Here is a 22552-nt window from a genome sequence, read left to right as displayed (position 1 = left end):
CCTGCTCTGCCAAGATTTTATGGCTACAGCAAAGATGCGGAGGGCTTTCCTTCAAGCTCTAGATTGCCTCTGCCTCCGAGAGTCTCACTGTCAGACATGTTCCCAACGCATCATGACCCTTCAGCCCTAACTGGGAGGTTCTTAGTTTCTGGGCGTCACAAAAGAATTTCGTCTGTTTTGCAAGATACCGGTTCATAAACTGCAGCAAAAATCTTCCCTAACAAAGCTTGTTTTAGGTAATACTAGAAAAGCTCCCAACTGTTTTTGAAGGCAGTGGAAATCCAACTAGCAGTGCCTCTTAACCACAGACCAGTGGAACTCTTAATGGCTTGCCTAGGGAATCATGTATACAGTGCAGTTTACAAGATAGACAGCAGGTGGTAGCATTTCGTTTATAATTTAATCACCAGCTCCAGGCCAGTGGCTGGGGTTAAGACAATCTGCAGAGATAAATCAACTTGACATTCATACATTTATATATATGTATATTAATATGGCATTCCAACAATGTAATATACAGAGTTTGTGGACATGATAGTTTCAGACGGAGTGGTTGATATTCATGTCATTTCAACATCCAGGCATGTGGTTCTCTCAGAAAAGGTAACTATCACTTTGCCTACAAGTCAGCAGGTGAAATCCTGGCAGCTGACCCCACATCTCAGACCCAGAAAGCATAGGAGGTAAGCGATCCTTCCCGTCACTGTGCATGAGTAACCTAGGGTAACCTGAAGGTTATTAGGGTTCCAGTAGGCTGCATGTACTACACAGGCATGGAACGATTCCATCCAGCCCTACCAGGCAAATTGCACCCACTTTTTCTGACAGAGGTTTCATTCTCAAGTCCAGGATGGCCTGGAGCTTGCTATATATAGACCAGTCTGGTCTCAAATTGTCAATCCTCCCCTGCCACTCTCTGAAGGCTGGGATTACGATTCTGTGCCATGACACCCCACTCTGTGAATTTCAAGGCAAAAAGGAAGTCATTGGTCCTGTGGGCAGTGTTGTTTGTATGAACACACAGTATCTCACTGCAGAGGGGTTTAAACCCCACCTTCCTCTTCATTCTACCCCTTGGCCATTACATGCCTTTAACTTCTGGGTTTCTTGCCTCATGGATAAAAGCTGTAAGTTTATTCTTATGAAGTCCATGTAATGAAGCCGTATAATCCAGTTACTACAAACCTGACCCAATTCATCTGCTTTTATTCCCATGAGAAAAGCTTCCCCATCCACCACCCCCTTTCTGGTAAGTTCCTTTCAAATAAGGAACTAGTATGGAGCAATGACTCCTCTTGAGGCAAGCCTAGGTTATCAGGGGACAGCCTCAGATGGCCACAGCCTCTGCCCTGTACCACAGTAGAGGTGCCGAGCTCAGCAGGGAAGAGCTACAAGGAGAAGTTAACCCTTTGTAAAGAGAAGGTGGTGGTGGCATAGACTGGGAATGCCATGAAGCCATACATCATGATGCCAGCACCTGAGGAGACCCAACCAAAAAACACAGTTTGTTAAACTCAGGCTCTTGGGACTTCTCAGCTCACAAGACTACCCTGTTCAGTGGGGAGGGAGTTATTCCCAGAGCAGATGGGACCCGGACCCCACCCCTACTTGACTGGGAGTAGCTATGAGTTCTCTGCCCTTTAAATGTCTTAAAATTTATTTTTAACTAAATAATTTTTATGTGTATGGGTGTTTTGATGCCTGGTTGTCCATAGAGGCCAAAGGAAGGCATCAAATTCCCTGGCACTGGAGTTACAGATAACTATGAACTATCATGTGATATGGGTGCTGGGAATTGAACCCAGGTCCTCTGGAACAGCAATGAGTACTCTTATCCACTGTGCCATATCCCAAGCACCAAGTTCACTGCTTTTTAATTACATCTATCTATCTATCTATCTATCTATCTATCTATCTATCTATCTATCTTCCATTATCTATCGTGTGTGTGTGTGTGTGTGTGTGTGAGTGTGTGTGTGAGTGTGAGTGTGTGTGTGTGTGTGTGAGTGTGTGTGTTATGTGGATGTGTGTGTGAGTGTGTGTGAGTGTGTGTGTGAGTATGTGTGAATGTGTGTGTGTGAGTGTGTGTGAGTGTGAGTGTGTGTGTGAGTGTGTGTGTGTGTTATGTGGATGTGTGTGTGAGTATGTGTGAGTGTGTGTGAGTGAGTATGTGTGAGTGTGTGTGTGAGTGTGTGTGAGTGTGTGTGAGTGTGAGTGTGTGTGTGAGTGTGAGTGTGTGTGTGTGTGACTGTGTGTGTTATGTGTGAGAGTGTGTGTGTGTGAGTGAGTATGAGTGTGTGTGTGTGTGTGTGTGTGTGTGTGTGTGTGTGTGTGTATGTGTGTGGAGTGTAAGTGGCACACATGTGCCATAGCATGTGTATAGAGGTCAGAGGACAACTTTTGGGAGTAATTTCTTTCCTTTCACCATGTAGTTGCCAAGGATTGAATTCAGGTCATTTGGGCTTGGTGGCAAGTAAGTGCCTTTACCTGCTGAGCCATATTGCTGGCCTGAGTCCTCTGCTTTTTGATGCACTTGTAAGCTTTGGGTTGACAGAAAGGCTTGAAAAGCCATTCATCTACATCAACCGTTTCGCTTTGTAGGGCACAGAATGTAGGTCTGCCTAAGTTCACAGGGGTATTTGGTGCCTTTTATCAGGATGCTAATCCCAGAAAAGGGGAGGGAAAAAGAGGGAGTGCAAGGGGAATTGGGAACTGAGCTTGTGTGACTTGCTTGCTCTATTTTGGGCTTGGCCTTCTGGGCCTGAAGACAATGTGCAAATTGGTTTCTGGCATGGCCATGGCTGTGACCACAGTGAAAGTTCATGGGCTGCTGGGCTGGGGCCTGCAGCAGCCACTCTAACAGCTACAATTAGATAAATAAGACTGGGCAAACGTGCAGGCTGGGACTCTATTACTGGCTATGATCTATGACACCAGAGCCTTCATTATGTTGGCAGCACTGGCTATTTATAACTGAGGGCCAGGAGGCCTCCTGTGTGCTCTGGTTTTCTTCCACTGATCCCGAACAATAGGCAGCCTTTTCAAGGGTATGGAGAGACCATGAACTTCTCCAGCGTTATAGTCTGCCTCTGACAGCACAGCCTCTGTTTCCAGGGCCCTTCCACACCTCTTCTACCACCATTTCCCTTTGGCTTAGATTGAATTGTGGCTCTTGGTGTAAGAGCCTGGGGAAAGCTAGCCTCCAAGGTAAAAGATCCAGGAAGTACCTAGAAAGACTCATTCTTGTATCTGAGGTGGAGAGACCCTTGAGCAGATGTCAAGGTGTGATGTTTGTGGCTCTTCCTGCAAGGAGGAAACCCCATAGCCAGCATCTGGGATCCCAGGGTAGCACTTACCTCCTCACCATTCTGGCCCAGCTCTACCTTGGGGGGGAACAGGGGGAGGGAGCAAGGTGGTTTCCTTCTTGTTGGTTTACTGGCTGGTGTCTAGAGGGGGAGTGACAGACGACACAGAGAGAAAAGAGAGGCAGTGAATCGTGCAATAGGGAGGAAGAGGAAGGAAGGGAGACCGGTGTTAGGCGTGGTTAGGGATGGCTAAGGAGAAAAGAATGGTGATGGAGCTGGCTGTCTCGGGGCTGTCCTGCTGAATGAATTAGCGCCATGCATCCTCACTATCTCCTTCCCCTTCCTGTTCAGCACTAATGTCCTCCGAGGTCCCCGGACCTGAGCCAGCCTCTCAAGATGACATCCACAGTTTGCCTTTGTGACCCTGAGGCAGAACCAGTCCCTTAGATCAATGCACTTCCTTTGTCCTTGGGCGCATTCCTCTGTTTAGATATCAAGGGTTGATTTTATTTTTAGTTGAGAAAAGTGCAAAATTATGTATGAAAAAGAACAAGGCAGCTGCGCTGTCACAGTCGTGGGGCCACAGCAGACCTTTCCACCTGGGGACTTTCCCTCCCTTTTACTTTAGTTACTGCTGTTTGAGAGAGGCCTCGTCCTTATGTAACTGAGGGTGACCTTGAAGTCTTAGTCCTCTTTCATCTAACACTCTAGCGCTGAGATCACAGGCATGCACCACCATCACCGCCCGGCCTCAGCTCACTTTTTTGTTTTGTTTTTGTTTGCCAAGACAGGGTTTCTCTGTGTAGTTCTAGCTGTCCTGGAACTCACTCTGTAGACCAGGCTGGCCTCAAACTCAGAGATCCACCTGCCTCTGCCTCCCCGAGTGCTGGGATCAAAGGTGTGCACCACCAATGCCCAGCCTCAGCTCACTTCTAATGGGAGCCATGCACTGCACGACTGAGACAATCTAATCCAATTGTCCAACGTCATAACACTTTAAATTTTTTTTTCTTTTTCAGCAAGATTCTTCTAGAATCCTCTGGTCCTACATTCCTAGTTTTCTTTTGAAATGTGCTTCCTTCTAAACCCTCAGTTCTGGATCTGAAGCAGCCTTGCCTATCTTCTGTTTCCTAGGCTAGAAGCAGGTGCTGGGGAGTTCTTTACTCTGAACCCGGCCAGGCTGGACAGAGGGGTACAGAACCCATCAGTATCAGTGGAAGCTCAGGATGAAATGGAGTCCACACTCTGCCTGATTTTCACCCCTGCTCGCCACCGTGGGAGCTTGACTCTGGTAGAGCTCAAGCCAGTGGTGGCACATTCCACACATTCAGAGGGACCCTCTCTGGCTTCTCTTCCTAATTTGGTAATTGCCAAGGTTCCTCCTGCCCTCTTTCTCCTCAGGGCCTGACAGGCTTCCCCTTCCTCCAGGCCCTTCCTGGAAAAGGATGCATCACATCTCCAGACTTACCTCCCTGGCCACAGCTGCCTGCTCCCGAAACCGCCCAGCCAGCTGGGCCACGGAAGGCTGCGCTGAGCTGTCCACATTGGACTTGGTCTCTGCCGATCTTTCCTGGCAAACAAAGGAGAGGCAAACGTTAGTCAGCAAGTGCACACTCTACTCTTCGAAGGGTCAAGTAGGATGCTATGAAAGGCACCTGTTTTGCAGGTCCATCAGGAATTCTGTGACAAGATACTTTTAACAGTATTTTGCAATTCCAAGATTCAAGATTAAAAACAACTACACACACACACACACACACACACACACACACACACACACACACTTGCACTATTCGGTCATCTACATTTAGTGGAGTAGCTACAATGTATTGGGGTTCCAGATGTGCCCCTGGCGACAAATAAAACAAGGCCTTGTCCTAGACAGGAGCTGAGGGACAGGAGGCAGTCAGGGTAGGGTCTCTCATTTTGCAAAGACTCACCAGACACAGGAAGTATCAACAATAGTCTGCAAACCTCCTTCCCCTGTTTAATGACTCTGAAAAATGGGGGTGCAATGGGGTGGCAAATGCATTTGGAGCCAGGGTCTCTGTAGGAAACAGAAAGAGCATTTGCCCTTTCTAGAATTTTCACATCCAAAGGTATGCTATTTTGTTTTCCCTACTTAAGTGAATGCCTTGGGTAATAGTGACCATTTATTAAATTAATGAATGACATAAGAGGCAATAGCAGAAAGGATGAGAAAGGGCTGCTGGGTCTCAGAGACGACCTGCTCCACCCCCTCATTGCTTCAGTGGCCTTGGCAGGGCAGGGGTGGTGTCAGTATCTCTCTAAAGGCTGCTCTGGGTTTGGCGGCTGAATATATAATGGCTGTGGGGGTTGGGAGCACAAGGAACAGGGTTGTCATTATGACTGGCTGTGGCTTCAGCCTTCAGTCCTGGTCATTAGTTTATTGATATTTCAAGATGCCCGAAGGGCACCGTCCATCCCATCTGCCACTTGTTAGCATGACACAGAGGGTGAGTTACTGACCTTGGAACCAGCACCTCATTCCTGCTACATACACACAGTCTACATAATGACCTGGTTTTGGGTTTACTATCTCTCCTCTCTGATGCAGGGTCTTGTTCTGTAAACTAAGCTGACCTTGAGCTCGTGATCTTCCTACCTTTTCTTCCTGGATTGTTGGCATTATAGGTGTGTACCACCATAGCCAGCTCCTCCTGTGTTTTCTTTTTAAATTTAAAAAGACACACACACACACACACACACAGAGAGAGAGAGAGAGAGAGAGAGAGAGAGAGAGAGAGAGAGAGGGTCAGAGGACAACTTGAAGAACGGCAAGCTGGACTCACAGCCAGTCATAACAACAACAACCGGGCTCCTTGTCCCTCCCAACCCCCACAACCATTAAATAGTCACCAAACTCAGACAGCCTAATGAGAGACACTAGCACCGCCCCTGCCAAGGCACAGACTGTTGAAATGAGAGAGATGAAGCAAGCCTCTGGTTGAGTTCCCGAAGCCCAATCATTCTGTCTGCTCCTTGTAGGAGTCAGTTCCTTCCACCTGTGTGTCCTGGGAACTGAACTCAGGTTGTCAGGCTTGGTGGCAAACATCTTTACCTGTTGAACCTTGAACCATCTTGCTATCCCCACTTCTTGGGGTTTTTTGTCTGTTTGGTTTTTTGTTTTTCGAGACAAGGTTTCTCTGTATTGCTTTGGAGGTTGTTCTGGAACTCGCTCTGTAGACCAGGCTTGCCTCAAACTCACAGCTGTCTCTGCTTCCGGAGCGCTGGGATTAAAGGTGCGCACCACCAAAGCCCGACTACCTTTTGGGTTTTTTATTTGGTGGTCTTATGTGCTCAACCCTAAAGCTATTAGGCTTTTTCTTTTTTCTTTTTCTTTCTTCTTTTGTCACCATGATGGTTACACTTCTTAACACAGACAGAGAACCTTCTCCCTCTCCCTTTGTCTTAGAAAGACTTGGGTAGCAGTTGGAGAAATTCCACCTGTCTCCCCATGGGTATCATGGTGTCTGAGATGGTTTATGCTGCGCTCCAGCAATAAGCATACATCTTCATGCCACTTACACCCCCGTGCACAGACTTTACCGAGACCCTCCTTCTGCTCTTAAAAGTGTTTCCAAGTGTTTTGAATTGGCCCCTGCTGCCTCCCAGCAATCATGTGCAGTAAACATAGCTGGTTGGAAAGGAAACTTGTGCAGATGTAGGAAGAATGAATGGAGCCTGGGACCTGCTGATGTGAGTGGCTGTTCTGGGGCCAAAGTCAGGTGCTTCGCTCCTGTTGCTGTGTCACTAAACACTACCATTGATTTCAAGGTGCCGGATTTCCCCCAAGTTGCTGGGAAAGCCCTGGAAGCCTGAATGTTCCCTCTGAAGATGCTGTTTGAATGGGCTCAGGACTGGTCCCTCTCTGATCTTCCCACTGGCCACGTGAGTAGTGGTCAGAGACACACACTTTGCTGCCCTGGAGCATCAGAAAGGCTTCAGGGACAGAGTGTGTTGAGTTGAGTTGCCCTTGGCAAAGATGTGGAACGATCGGTTTGTTCATCTGTCTGGCTTCCTGCTACACACCAGTGTGGCCTCTGTCCACTGCTATTTATGACTCCAGCCCTGCTGACAGTGCACCTACCTCAGCTTCGAGGCGCTGAAGGCTGGTGGTGCAGTGAGAGACATTCCAGTTAAAAATAGAGCCTCAGAGGGATAAAAAACACTGGAACTTCCCTGTCTCAAGATGTGCTTGGCAAGGGTCTCAGCAGCAGGGGAACGGAAGGCTTCTGGAAGCACTTAGGGCTTACAGGTTGGGTGAAAGGAGATTCTAATACAGAGTTTGTTTCCCTAAGTCCCCTAGCTATTGAGTTTTCTTCAACCAGCAAGGCTTCTCACCCCCCACCTATCTCCAGAACACCTCATTTCCTGAATTCCTGAATGCTGACAGATGAGTGCTATGCTCACTGAAGCCCAGAGGCACTCATCATTTAGCCAAAGACACATAGGAGAAACCAAATGGAATTAACCATGGAATATTTGACCCTGGCACCCAGCAAGGGCCACAAGTTAAGTAATATATCCTGTGAAAGCACTTTAAGAACTGTAAAGGGCTATTATGTAAGTATCAAAATTATTATTAGCTACTGAGTTGCACAGGCGCAATGGAGGAAGCATGATCTACAGGCTGGTGGCTTAGCCCATGAGCGGCTTGCTTCCATCTTGCATTGCAATCCTAGCCACAAAGCTCCTTCAGTGGGTGCAACAGCTTGCAAGCCCATCCCAGGCTGGAGCTCCCACTGGGCCTTGAGGTTAACCTTACAGTTACATGCTCTAGCTACTCTTAAATACACTATGTAGCTGAGATGACCTTGAACTTTCTTGTTTTCATGACAATGTTTCTCTGTGTAACAGTTCTGGCTGTCCTGGAATTGGCTTTGTAGAGCAGCTGGCCTTGAACTCACAGAAGTCCACCTGCCTCTGCCTCCTGAGTTGAGGGATTAAAAGTGTGCAATACCATGCCAGGTGATCTTGACTTTTGACCTCTGCTTCCTCTCTCCAAGTGCTGAGATTACATGCATTGAACACAATGGCCAGTTTTATGCAGCACTGGGAAATGAACCCAGGGTTTTGTGCATGCTAGGCAAATACTCTACCAACCGAGCAACATTTGCAACCCATGCATTCTGGGTTCCAAGATAGACTTCAGTTGGAAACCCTGCTTGAAACAAAACAAAAAGAAAAACAAAAAAGAACTTCAGTGTTTCTACCTCCTTTTGGGCATTCCCAAGACCCTCAGCCTTCCTGGATCATAAAGTACTTAGCCTGAAGTGTAGACCGATCATCAGAGTTTGGTTCCTTTGGCCCCCTCTCATTCAGCCCTATCTGCCAGTGTAGGACCTGGACACCTTCCCCTACAGTCCTTGACACCCTTAACTCACCCATGGACCACACCCAGTTGCAGCCTCAGCCTCCTTGACATCCTCCTGGGCCTGAATCTTGCTTGCTACACCCTTCCTGTCACCAAGCAAGCCTGGCTCTGCCAGCTACCTTTGAGACCACAGTTGCAAGAATGTCTGACTCTGCTGAGGCCAGGAGAAAATCACCTGTGGTGTTTTCTTTCCGTGTCTGTGGGATTTTCTGAGAACTGAGGAGCCTGTGTCTAGACTGTGTGGAACTTCCTGGATGCCGTTGCCATGTCGAGTAAATACAATTTGGAGGCTGCTGACCATCCACATAGTAGAACCTTTGTGTATGGGCCAGAAGAAGGCCCTGCTACCTCTCTGACTCTGCCCTGCTTCTCCACCCTCCTTGTTGTTCCAAAGTCAATGTGCCTAATAGTCTCTGGGCCACAGTTAAGAGGAACAAGGTGTGTTGGGAAGCCTGATAGTGCATTGCAATGAGAGATCTGTGCTTGAGGGTGGAAGATCTTTTGCTCTTATCCAATAATAAGGTTTCTTGTTTATTAGAACAGTGAACCAAGAGCATCAAAGGCATAAATGATGCTTGCTGCTTTGGTCCTCCAGAAAGGAAAAGGGTCTTAAGAGCTATCTCCTAGGAAGTTTCCATCCCTTACAAAGCGGCTTCACCAATACTTGGGAAGGATCAGTGTAGCATCTTAGGGTGTTCTTTTTGTTCCTAACTCTTCTGTTTATCCCGATTCTTCCCTCATTGCCATCCTAGGATAATGGAGAGGTTGCTGGACCAGAATAGGCAGGTCCACTTGTCCTGCCTGCCTCTGTGGGTACTGTTCTTAGAGCAGCGGCACACTGATTTTTGCCTCTTCTAGGGCACAAAAGCGGAACTAAATGTGTAGGAGAGTAACTTTCTATTAAGTGAGTAAGTGATGGCCTGGAAACCACCTGAGTTCTGGAATGCCAGCTTTTCCCATACCGCTGGCCCCACTAACCCCACCCTTTCACTGGAGGGTGTGTCTCTGTCTCTTCTCATCACAGACCCTGTTCTAGGCTCTGAGTGTAACAGTGAACAAGGCAGAACTGTTGCCCTTCCAGAATTGAGTGGGGATAATCTGGGCACAGAGTTGGGTGGGGAGGTAGGGGGTTGGTCAAAGTGAGTGTGGGCCAGCCCCATGGATACACTTTTACAAGAAGTTTGTGTTTCATTCTGAGAGAGTGGTTACACATAAAGAGGCTCCATATGGAAGATGGGTGACAATGGGAAGGAGACCAAAGGCAGGTAGGTGCTTGGAGAAGTTGTTTCTAGGGTTAGGGCATTAAGTCACCGGGGACATGCCCTAGCAAGGGATGTTGTGGCCCTAACCTCTCCTCTCTCTTTGCATCCAAGCAGCCACGAAGAGAACAAGTCTCCTCTATTGTACACTCCTCCATGATGTAGCTACCACAGGCCCAAAGCAGCAAGGCCAATAGCCCTGGAAACTCAGAAACAACACACCTGAACAGACCTTTCCTAAAGTTGATTTAACTTGGGTGTTTGTCAATACAGCAATGGAAAGCAGATAAGCAGTACCTTATTGAGCCTCACTTTCCTGTTTTGTAAGAGAAGTTGTTACTATCCATCAGCCTCTGCTGCAACACAATTTGCACCTTGTGTCCTGGTTGTTGGTGGCTGCATCACCCTTCTCTCATGGGTAGCAAGAAGCAGGCTGGCTCATGGGTAGCAAGAAGCAGGCTCGCAGCCACGGAGTCCCCACTGGACTGGGAATGAGCCTTGTGTTCCAGGCAGGGTGCACTGACAGTTTTACCATGCTCTGCGTGGGCCACAGCTCAGTCTTCAGATTGAGTCCAAATACTAGCCCTGCAGTTTCCGTTCTGTGACCCTGGATGTTAACTGTAGGGAGCGAGCGAAGTCCTGAGCCAGTGGAGTCCTGAGTGCATGTGTATTGTTTGACATGAGCTGCCCATGTCAAGGATCAAGCCCTCTGACTCAAGGAATGGGCAGAGCCTTTCCCATCTGGATCAGGCTCAGATTGTGCAAAGCTTTCTTCTGGCCCAAATGTGTTTATGGAAGAATATGCAAAAACTACAGCTGTAGCTTCCTCACCCCGGAAGTTTACAGCTGGAGGCTGCTCCCCTGAAAATACATCCTACCGAGACTAGCTAACCCCCACCCACCCCAGTGCTGTACATAATAAACACGCTGAGGTTCTGGTTTGTAGCCGCAGTTGGTACCATTTCATCAGAGTCTACACAGCCCACCTGTCCCCAGTTGTTACCAAACTTTTTGTCCCAGGGTCCCAGTCTGTAAAATGGGAATTATTATGATAGTACTATGTTATAAAGCCATTGGCAAGACTTAATGAGTTATGCATATAAAATGCTTAGAATAGGACTTGGCACATAGGAATGGTTCAACAACTGTTCCCTATTGGTGAATGTTGGTTATGAGGCCAGCAGTTTGCCTGACTGGACTAAGGAATGTTCAGAGTTAGGTCTAATTTTCTCTTACTTACTCTTGTGTTACTTCTGCAGTACAGAAGGCCCAGCTGACTAAGACACACTCGTTCCTTACATAATGGTCCCGTGGCAACCATTATGATGGGTTACTTTATCACAAGATGGTGCAGAGCAGATATTCTTACTCCATCCTTGAGTCATTTACCATCCTCAGGAACATTTCACAGGAATCATAAACATACAACCAAGCTATGTGATCCCTAAGTCAATTAAAGCACTTGAATCAAAATATCAAATTCATGTCCACTAGCCAACGAATGGAGAAGTAGATTGTGACACTGTCACATGGTGGAACAATATTCACCTATCAAGGGAATGAAAAGTTAGGAGCTTGTGAGATGGCGCAGCAGGTAGAGCTTGTAGAGGAATCCTGGTAACCTTAGGGAGTTCAACTCTTAAGATATACAAAGAGGTGGAAGGAGAGAGATGACTCTACAATGTTGTCCTCTGACCTTCACAGGTACTCCACAGTACATGCACAGCCCCTTCTATCACACAAAATAATTTCTTTAAAAAGAGAATTAAATATCGATACAAATGGGATTACACCAAACATTACACAAAACAGAAGGAAGCCCTAAGCATCATTTGTCAATTGCCCAGAGGGGATGGATGGGACGACAGAAGGTAGGGTGGTGGCTACAGAGGCAGGTTGCTTCTTTTGGAGATGACAGCAAAAATGCTCTAATGTTGACTGATGACAGCTGCACACATCTGTGGATATGTTACAAATTGCTTTATTGCACCCCAACACATACACACTTAGGAGACAGGGTCTCACTCTGTAACCTAGGCTGGTATCAAACTTACAGCTATCCTCCTACCCCAGCCCCCCAAGTGCTGGGATTATAGGCATGAGCCAACATGTCAGTTCTAATTGCCTGTAATATTTATTTATTTATTGGTTTTTTGAGACAGGGTTTCTCTCTGTAACAGCTCTGGCTGTTTTGGAACTCACTCTGTAGGCTAAAGTGGCCTTGAACTCACAGAGATCCATTTGCTTCTGCCTCAAAAGTGCTGGGATTAAAGGTGACCACCACATTCAATGCCAATTGATTTTTAAAATTTATATATTTACTAAGTCTCTCTCTCTCTCTCTCTCTCTGTGTGTGTGTGTGTGTGTGTGTGTGTGTGTGTGTGTGAGAGAGAGAGAGAGAGAGAGAGAGAGAGAGAGAGAGAGAGCGTGTGCGTGCGCACGCACATTCATATACAGGTGCCACAGTGTACACGTTAGAGATTAAAGTCATTTCTTTCCTTCCATTAAGTGGGTCCCAGTGGTTGAACTCAAGTTGTCAGGCTTGGAGGCCTTTGCCCTACCACCCTCCCAAGCTCTCCAGCCATCTTGCCAGGACTATTTGTCCATTTTAAACACATGAATTGTATAATGTGTCAATTATATCTCAGTCGAGTTATTACTTTAAAAGGTAGCAAATCCTTAACCCCCAGCCTAGAGAGTCTAATGAAGAGAAAACTGACTTTGCTGCCATAGTGCTGACCTCTTCCCTGTGTTCTGCAATCTCCATTTACATGATCTTCCTGTTCCCAGTCTGCCTTGTAGCTGCAGACACATCTGAGGAGTTTCTTCCAGTCAGCTGCTGGGGAAAGGAGCGGATGAGATGATTATAAAATGGGTACCTGGAATGAGAATGGTGCCAGAACCAGCAGAGGGCTTTGAATTCGGTCACTCAGGGACTGAGTGGTGGGGCACCAGCTGTGTGCCTAACAGTGGTGAAGTATGGGGGGTGACAGTAAAATTCATAGTGCCGGAGCTCAGAGAGCTTCTGATCTACCTGAAGGCCTGGTTGGTGGTAAAACATACCATGATAAGAAGGGCCACTCTATGCTGGGTGGACTCACCACCCTATTCCAGAAGCATGGGGAAGAGGCAACAAGGACAGCCTCATAGAGGAAGTCATGCGAGAGTCACAGCTGTCACAGCCAGTGCTTGTGATGAGTTTCCTGGGTGACAGGCTCACTCCTCTAGTGCCCACTCAGTCCCTGAGGAGTGCTAAGTGAAGGTTGTCGTGTGAAGCTTGGGCTCCAGAACACAGGTCACTCCTCAGGCTGATGTGGGCAGAAATGTCAGAGCTGCTGTTTAGTCTCAAGGCAGACACTGCTGCAGTAGATTTTTAATTTAAAGATGTCTTTTTTGTTGTTTAAAATGTGTGCATATGAACACATATGCCTGCAGAAGCCAGGAGAGAGTTTGGTCCCCTACAACTGGAGTTACAGGCAGTTTTGAGTCACCCAAACTTGGGTCCTCTGCAAGAGTTGTATGCACTCGTTTGTTCTTTGAGACAGCGTTTCTCTGTGTAGCCCTGGCTGCCCTGGATCTCTCTCTGTGGACCAGGCTGGCCTTGAACTTGGAGATCTACCTGCCTCTGTCTCCCAAGTGCTGGGATTAAAAGTGTGGGCCACCACACCGGGCTGCTGTATGTGCTACTAATCCCTGAACCATTTCTCCAGCCACAATGCTGAATATTTCGATTTATCTTGGGGATGCTGGCAACTGGAGGCAATTTGAGGTCACTCTTTGAAGGCAATACCACTAAAAGACATATATGTTGTCATTGTCTCCCTCTTTTCCTCATCCATCTCCTTGGTTTGGGCCATTTCTGTTACTTCTATATGTATTCCAGCCCCCTACTGCAGGAAGCTCTCGGAGGTCTGCTGAGGATAGCCTCTGGGCTAGCCTCTTCTCTAGGATAGCCTCATTTCTCTTGGGACTTCATCTTTCTAGGTAACTCTGGCCAAATCGCATGAGCCCCTGCAGACTTAGCCTCTGCATCTATGACATCAGAATGAGCCCAGGCTTGCTTTGTACACTAGAGGGCCACAAGACTTTGAGGACACAGAGAATGAGAGAGCACCCTGGAGGAAGTGTACAGCAGGACAGGACGAGGACAGTCTGCACCTCTGGAAGCAAGGATTAAAGTATAACAAATAGGTCAGCCATCATGAGAGACAGATTAATGTTCCTCTGGCCCCACCAAATGTGTCCACATTCTAGTCCCTGGAAGCTGTCCCAATGCACGGTCACATGGTAAATGGCAGAGGAAGCAGCTGGTAGAAATAAAGTTGCCTTTCAGCCGATCTTATGGTCTGGGTGGGCCCTGTGTAACCACAAGATCCCTAAAGGAGAGAGGATAGCAGGGGGAAAGTCAGAGGAAGTGACTGGAGCTAAGACTCCACCCACTGTTGCTGTCTTTGACCACTGGGAAGGGACCACAAGTCAACAAAGGCAGGCAGCCTTTGGACACTGAAAAAGACAAGAAAATGGCCTCTCTTCTCATGTCTCCAGACTGGTTTCAGTTATTAAGACCCATTCTGACCTTTTGATCTCCCAAACAATAGATAACTAAGTTGGTGATCATTTACTACAGGCAGCCAGTTGGTTGTCCAAGGATCTACAAACACCCTCATGTTTACTGAGCCCTGGGAGTGCAGGAGCTAAGAGAAGTCCCTGCTTTTGAACTAGAGCACATACAAGAAACAAACGATGGAGCTGGCGATGCAGCTCGGTTGGTAGGGCCTTGGGTTCAAGCCCCAGCACTTGATAAACTGGATGTACTGGTGCACACCTGTAAAGCCAGCTCTTGGGAGGTGGAGACAGAGGATCAGAAGTTCAAGGGCATCTTCACCTACACTGCAAGTGTAAGGCTATGTGAGACCTTGTCTGAGAGGGGAGTGAGGAACACACACACACACACACACACACACACACACACAGAGAGAGAGAGAGAGAGAGAGAGAGAGAGAGAGAGAGAGAGAGAAAACAGTTGGATTAATGGAAAGAAGCCGCAGCAAGTGGATGTGTAGCCTGTGAGTGGCACACGGTCAACACAGTGGGATGGGTTAGCCTTATAGATGGAGAGGGAAGGGGCTGGCCTTCACCTGTGTAGATGAGGCCAGGAAGGGGAGGAGAGTGCAAAGAGAGGCATCTAGTTGAGGGTGCTGTGATTGGGGTGATGACACTGCAGTGGGTACACACAGCAGACACTCCTGGTTTGTCTAGAGGCATCCCAATTGGTGACTGCAGAGGGAGGGGGAGAAGGGAGGTCCAAGTAGAGTCAAGAGGCTTCTGGGTAGGCAAGGGTGTTGTTGACAGAGAGGAGGCAGGGCTGAGGAAAAGAAGCTAGAGAAGGCGCCACAGGAAGAATACTCAGACAAGTAAGTAAGATGGAACACACAAACCCAGCAGCTCCAGTGTGGCATTGAGGGAGTCAGCCTCCTGGGGCTGAATCTTGGCTTGTACTACAAGGTGACAGCCGAGTTTTCAGACAGGTGGGAATAAAGGGTCACAGACCATAGTCAGCAATGGACAGCTATGAATGCAGTCTGACACAAAATTACTTAAAACATTATGAGGGGTCCTTATTGTTGTTTGGTTTTATTTTTTAACTCATTTGCTCAGTTCTTGACTATGAACTTTGTAGATGCCAACATCATGTCCCAGAGTCAAACAGTCAGACACACCTGATTCTTGGACAACTTGTCCACCTTCATCAAAAAGTAAACACACAAGCCGTCTCTTTCCAAAGCGTGTTGAGAACCTCCTAGCTCTGTGCTGTGCTCGCCCTGGTGATTCTACTAATATCCCTGACCTTCTAGAGAGTCGCTCCCACTGTACACCTTAAGTTTTCTGGGCAGCCACCTAGAGAGACCCACAAAAAACCCCTTCTCTGGGGCCCACAGCGGTGACAGTGTATGAGTATCTGAGGTCTGTGACATTTGTCTCCCAGGCCACAGCAGAGGTGGAGATTACCTTCTAAGATTAGAACAAATTTCCCAAGGACCAGGCCCGCCTGCCAGTCAGCTGCTGCCTCTCCTGTTACAGCAGAGTTCTCCTGGCTCCCTACAGGCTGGAACCAGCATAGCCAGGAGTGGGGGTTTTATTCGGGAACTCTCATGCTTGGGGTACCCACAGGAGTGTGTGTTGCTGAGCTCTGGAGTCCCTACTGTTGAGAGCCTCACAAGGACGGATGGGGGAGGGGACTATCTCTTCCATCTGAGCTGTGAACCCAGTTCATAGACAGAAGAACCCATTAGTAATTCCAGTAGCTACCGTGCCCTGAGCACCTTCAAATGCCAGCCCATCTATGGACAGGCTTCAGAGACCTTATGCAACACAATAGATCCTATTGACTAGAAGGAGGAACACTGGCTTCTCATGACTGGGGAAACTGAAGCAGAGAGCTCGTAACGGGCTATACTCCCTGAGCAGGGACAGCGATGCTCTCTAGAGTCACTCTGGGGAATGTGTACAGAGTTCTCTGGTCCACAGATTAGTGGTCTCACATTAGCTATAATGAGAAGATAGGGCAAGGGCTGGTCTGAAAATGACAGGTCATGCAACTCAGGGCCCAGCTGAGGGCTTGTCTGTGGAAGCCAGGAGGGCTGGGTTTAAACTACTAGGTGCTAGTGAACAGAACGGGGGAAGCTAAACGGTTTTCCCCATTAGTCACTGCATAGGTGCTGCGATGGTTTTACAAAACATGACTATTTGATTAAAGTGCCTAGTATAACTCAGCCACAGTCCCTTTAGAGGAGAAGCTCCCCCATAGCAGGCCTTTCCAGTGTTTGAAGTCACAGCCAATAGGTTGTTTGCAAACATGAAGAAAATGTCTCATGCGCACTGAGTTGACTTGGCCCTGGTTTGTTCTTGTACGTAATGCATGTAGAACTGTCCAATATAGCGGTAGAAGGAGCTAACGGATAAATAATTATCTTAAATAAATAGCTGCATTCACAAGCCTTTCTAACAGCACTGACAAAACATTGTCTAGCATTGGAGAGTGCTGGGAGCCTATGTATACAGAGACCTTTCCTGGCAAACTGACACTGAGCGGCCCCCAAGCGCAGCCTGGGCACTTGCACAAACTCCGGAGAGGCAGCTCACATCCATCTGCCAAACTTGGGCAGAAATAGCTGTTCCCTCTTTGTCCTACCTTGTCTTAGACTCGTGCATTTATGCTTCCGGTAGCCTGTGCCCTGCACCGCAAAGTGCTCAGAGCGTGCCAGGAAATAGTTCCTTTCATAATGGAGGGTATTGTGGAAGATGTCCATTCAACAGCAATCATTATTTTAACTTGTTTATAGTTATCAGGGCAAAAAGTGCTGCAGAGAAGAAGGATGAGAAAAGCATATGAGAGAGATGTCTGATCCAAGTTGTGACATTTAAACTAAGTAGAAGTGGTGTAGGCAAGGTGAGTGGTTGTGTGTGTGTGTGTGTGTGTGTGTGTGTGTGTGTGTGTGTGTGTGTGTAGAGGTGTGCTTGGGCACCTGGAAAACTTGTGTGGCTGGAATAAAGAGGACCTTTAAGACACATCTCTAAGAGCGTCTCCTACTGTCAGCTCTGAGCACAAAAACAATGTGGTCAGCTCCCAGTCTCTAGCAGGTTGCCTGGTCCATAGCAGGTACCAAACAATGCCTGCCAGTGAAGAATGAAGGAATAGATCATGCCTCAGCAAATTGACACCACCAGGCCAACATTCTGAAGGTCTGATAAATATAGATCAGGACCTTACAGTGAAAGTGGAAAGAGACAGTCAGCCAGGGATGGTTCTAAGCAAGCAGGTTTGCACATTTTCATTAAACTTCAGCAGCTCATTGGGGTCCTGGAATAGTAATGGGAGGACAGAGGGAGAATGTCCCCTGATGAATCCATTACTTAACAGTTGGAGCCCCATGTGTGTACATGGAGCTAAGAAATTTATTACAATCTCATATTCCTTCCCTGGGTGTTGTCTTCTCTGGTTTTTAATGACTAACCTAGAACAGGGTGTTTCTTTAGAAGACTTAATTAAAATCTTCAACTCAATGGTCGAATATTCCGTGAGCTATCTCATATCTTCCACACTCATTTCATCAAGGAATGAACCAAGAAAAAGGTGGCTCAAACCCTTACCCAGGAAGAGCTGGGACCCAGCAGACACTGTGTGTACGTTATCTCCCTCATAGGAAACACAGACTCAAGAAGGCCTTCCCACAAGTGAACCCAGAAAGAAACTGGCCCCGACCCAAGAAATAATGCCCATGAGAGCTAAGACACAAACCAGCCTTCTGCAGCTACATCTAAATACTCTCCACTGCACCCCAGGGAATCTCTGCTGGAGTCCAGCCAGCCTGCTCCACACACAGGTACTTTGACAGGTGACTCACAAGATTATTTTTTCTCCTTCCTTCCTTCCTTCCTTCTTTCCTTCCTTCCTTCCTTCCTTCCTTCTTTCCTTCCTTCATTCTTTCCTTCCTTCCCTCCCTCTCTCCCAGCACCCCCGTCCTTCCTTCTTTCTAAATCAACAGTGGATCAGTGGGCAATGTAGGCAGTGCTCTACACTATCATCACCCCAGAGCACACCACACATTTCCTTATTGTCTGTGCAGTACCCAGGATGCCCAAAAATGTGGCTTTTCCAAAAGAGAACTGCTAGCTTAGCTTTCACACAGAGCACCTGGAGCTGAAAATGACCTTTTGCACCCTCTCAGAAAGCAGACAGTAGAAATGGGGTTCATTTTCACCTGGGTCAGGATAGTGCTGGCAGTGAAGTCAGACTGGCCCAATAGGGCCTGCATGTAGTCAGCCTGACACTAGGGCAGAGGCTGATAAGATCTGGCCAGGAGGATGAAACAGTGAAACGGACATGATGTCTTCATGCCAGGGACCTCAGAATTCCATTTTCCTCCTCTGTAAAATGAGGCTGGATGTTTGGCACTGTGTACCTAAGATCACTATGAACATTAAATGAAATAATGTGCACGAGGGGATTAAAATCAATATTGAGAGCCCCCCCAATTTATTGTTCCTATTTTAGATTGGTTTTACTTACTATGACCCCAAAGTGTTTAGAATCTGCATAGTCACTGTTGAACACAGACTTCTGTAAACTTATGGTCATAGATATTTTAAGACAACTGAAACTTAGGACAATATTCCTGCAGAGTCTTGAATAAACATCTTTTTTTCCCCCTGGGGACTAGGAAGAATTCTTGACAAATAAAAAGCAGTCAATTAACACAATAAGGGGAGTGTTCACAGGGAAATAAACCATAGCCCCTGTGCTGCTAAGTTGATAGTCCAACTGGAGAACCGTGATGCAAATAGAGGTTAAAGACCAGCACAGTAAGAAGCTAATGGAAGAGAGGTTGAAACCATGAAAGGCAGAATTGAAGCCGGGAACACTAAACAAGCTGGAAGAACTGGGGGAAGGGGCACTGAGGAGGCTCAGTGGGTAAAAACACCAGCCATGCAAGCCTAAGAACTTGAATTTGATCTCATAACCCGTATGAAAAAACTGCTTGTGTGAGCCTGAAAAGATGGCTCAGGGGTTAAGAGTGCTTGCTTGCTCCTCCAGAGAGCTGAGTTCACTTCCCAGGACCCACATTGGGTGATTTACAGCTGCCTGGGATCCAGGGCATCCAACACCCTCTTCTGGCCTCTGCAGGTACCTGCACACAGAAACATATACATATACATAATAAAGGGTTTTTTTTTTTTTTTTTTTTTTTCTGAAAACCTGCATGTGTTGGTAGATCATACTCTCAAACCGAGGAAGGGGAAGAGGAGAGAGGATGAGACAGGCCCAAGGTGGTTAGAGACAGAGCTGTGGAAACAAAAGCCTGATACTAAGTTTATTCTAACATGACTGTGGGTGGATGACTTTGCCTCTGGAACTTTCAGGGCCTTTTCTGTAAAGGGAAGACAGTCACCCTAACTATCATAGGCTTGTGTAACAATCAAATGAGGATGCTGGAGAGATGGCACACTGAGTGCATACTGTTCTTGCAGAGGACCTGGAGTTCAGTTCCCAGCATCCCATGGTGGCTCCCAACAGACTATAACTCCAGTTTCAGGGAAGTTCACACCCTCTTCTGGAATCTGAGAGTACTGCACGTATACAGTGCACAGACAAACACAGGCAAAACACTTATACACATAAATATATCTTTAAAAAAAGAAATCGAATGAGAGAGTGTGCAAAATATTTATCAGCTTAAGTATTCTATAAATGCAAGATTTTAAACAGGAAGCCAAAATATTTGGAAGCTATCCTGAAGGGGTGAAAACTGTAGAGGATTTTAAGGGAAAACACTTGACCTGAATCCCTACCATGCAAAGAGAGACTGTAAAAGCCAAGACAGTGGGGCAGATCCCACAGTGGTGCAGACATCCTTTCAGAGAGTGCTGAATGTCCAGGGAAGGATGGGTGACCCTACCAAGACTACCGGAAAGGACCTTGTAATACTGGGAGTGTCTGGAGCAGGGGCATGGAGAGTTCAGGGACATTCCATGTGTAGTCCACCACACAAAGGGCAAAGTATAGAAGAGAGCAGAGACTTCCATTTAAGGAGTGTATGGAGGAGGGGTTGCAGAGGAGGGACAGGAAGACAGCAGCTAAAACACAGAAATATTCCAGACTGGTATCTGCTATGGGATCTGGTCAGAGAATGGGCTTCAAGCCCAAGGGAAGCTGCAGCCACAGGATTCAGCGAGGCCTGAGAGGAGCCGTTACTTAGGACTCAGCATACTTTGCTAAATTCCCACACTTGGTTCTGGGGTTCCTGGGATTTCAAAGGCAAACTGATGAAGCAGCACGCTGAAGGACACATGAGTATCAATATGACATGCTTCCCTTTTTAAATGGAGACAGAGATCCTAGATGTTATTAAAAAAAAAAAACTTCAAAAAACAAAAGATCCTTGTAATTATTAAAACCTTTGAAACCTGTTTCTGGTATGTGGCATATGTATACTTGTTCATGTATGTGTGTGCATAGTGCGTACCCATGGAGAGGCTGGCAGTCAATGTTGGGTGTCTGTCTGTCGTTCTCCTTGGTTTTTGAGATAAGGTTTCTCATTAAACCTGGTACTCACTGATTCAGCCAGACTGGCTAGTCAGGAGGCTCCAGGGGTCTCCTGTCTCTGCCTCCCCAGTGGTTAGAGGGATCCAGCTGTTATGTGGGGGCTGAGGATCTGAACTCTGGTCCTCCTGCTTGCATAGAAGCATTTTACCCACTGAGCTATCTTCCCTGTCCCTAAAAACTTGTTAGGTACAAATGCTACAAATAGGAGAAAACAGTAGATCTGGAAAAGAGCTTGTAACACAGACAAAAGGGAGGCAACATCTGTCGTATACAGCATGTCGGCATGACAAGAATACATACATACATACATACACACACACACACACACACATACACACATACATACATACATACATACATATGTAATTGAATTGAAGAGCACAGATATGCCAATCACAGAAAAGCAGATGTGAAACGCCAGTCAACATAAAAAGATGCTCAGACTCACTCATTGTGAGGAAGTGTGGCTTTAAGTAGCACTGAGATTGCTACGCCTTCCACACAGGCAGGAAGGAGGAAGTGGAGGAGCCAGAGCCCATTGGGGAGCCCTCATATATTGCTGGAGGAAATATGAGTTGTTTCCGTGTTTTGGCAAAGCATCTATTAAACTAGATTATACAAATCCTCCTGGATCAGCCTCATGTTCTGCCCACCTCCTAGACTGTAAAAAGTCCATGTATATGGGCACAGAGGCCGCCCGCAGCACTGTTTACAGCAGTAAAGTACTGGCGACAAAGAATACCCATAAAAAAGGAAATGGTTTACGGTCTATCCACATAACAGGCTATTACAAAACCATTACAAGGAATGAAAGAACGTTCTGAACTTTCACAAAAACATTGTCACAGACATACAGAATCACAGACATAGTGAAGTCAATATATGGTCCCAGTTATGTAAAACCTGCTGCCTCTTATGTGTGTATATTTGCATCTGTACCCCATGTGCACAAACACATGCAACTGTCTAGCTATATGAACATAGATATTCTGCAGAAAGACATACATGAGGTTTCTAGGGAGGAGAGCTGATTTGAGGGAAACAATTCAAATGAAAGCAGTGCCGGGAAAGCCCAGTGTGCTGGTGTAATCTCGGTCATGTAAAAAGGTACCTGATTTAGCATGTGCGCGCTGGCATGTGTCACTAGACAGCACTCAGAGCTGATGTATAAAGTCCAAGATATATAAAAATATAAAATATTCAATATAGGAAAAGAGTTGGATTGCTGACATGAGATTTCAGAGCTCTGCTCTCTGAGGAAGGTGTGGCTTGAACGTGGGAACAAAACCTGGAAAACACCCTGGTGAGGGAGTTGCCAGCCTCTCAAATGTCAACTCCAAGTCCCAGGTGTCTATGAAAGGGCATCCATGCCCAGAGGGGAGGAGGAGGTAAAGTTACTAATAACTGCATGAAGATATTTTGGTACTGAATGTAAATATGCATGCCCTGATGGTGGTTTTAGGAAAATGGAAACTTAAGCCAATTT

General features: G+C 46.9%; 1 protein-coding gene across 1 annotated transcript in view; it reads right to left on the bottom strand.

Moving 5' to 3' along the window:
• Nucleotides 1-22552, bottom strand: part of Rcsd1 (RCSD domain containing 1) — a 56837-nt gene that overhangs the window by 8796 nt on the left and 25489 nt on the right. Inside the window, exons 3-4 of the mRNA XM_027417130.2 lie at nt 4774-4875; nt 3357-3446 (exon numbers count right to left, since the gene is read on the bottom strand). Of these exons, the coding sequence (XP_027272931.2) occupies nt 3357-3446; nt 4774-4875 (192 nt within the window). The remainder of the gene's footprint in view (nt 1-3356; nt 3447-4773; nt 4876-22552) is intronic.

This window comes from Cricetulus griseus, chromosome 5 (assembly GCF_003668045.3).
Source record: "Cricetulus griseus strain 17A/GY chromosome 5, alternate assembly CriGri-PICRH-1.0, whole genome shotgun sequence".
In the NCBI taxonomy this organism is placed as follows: Eukaryota; Metazoa; Chordata; class Mammalia; order Rodentia; family Cricetidae; genus Cricetulus; species Cricetulus griseus.
This window is presented reverse-complemented; position numbering and strand designations above follow the sequence as displayed.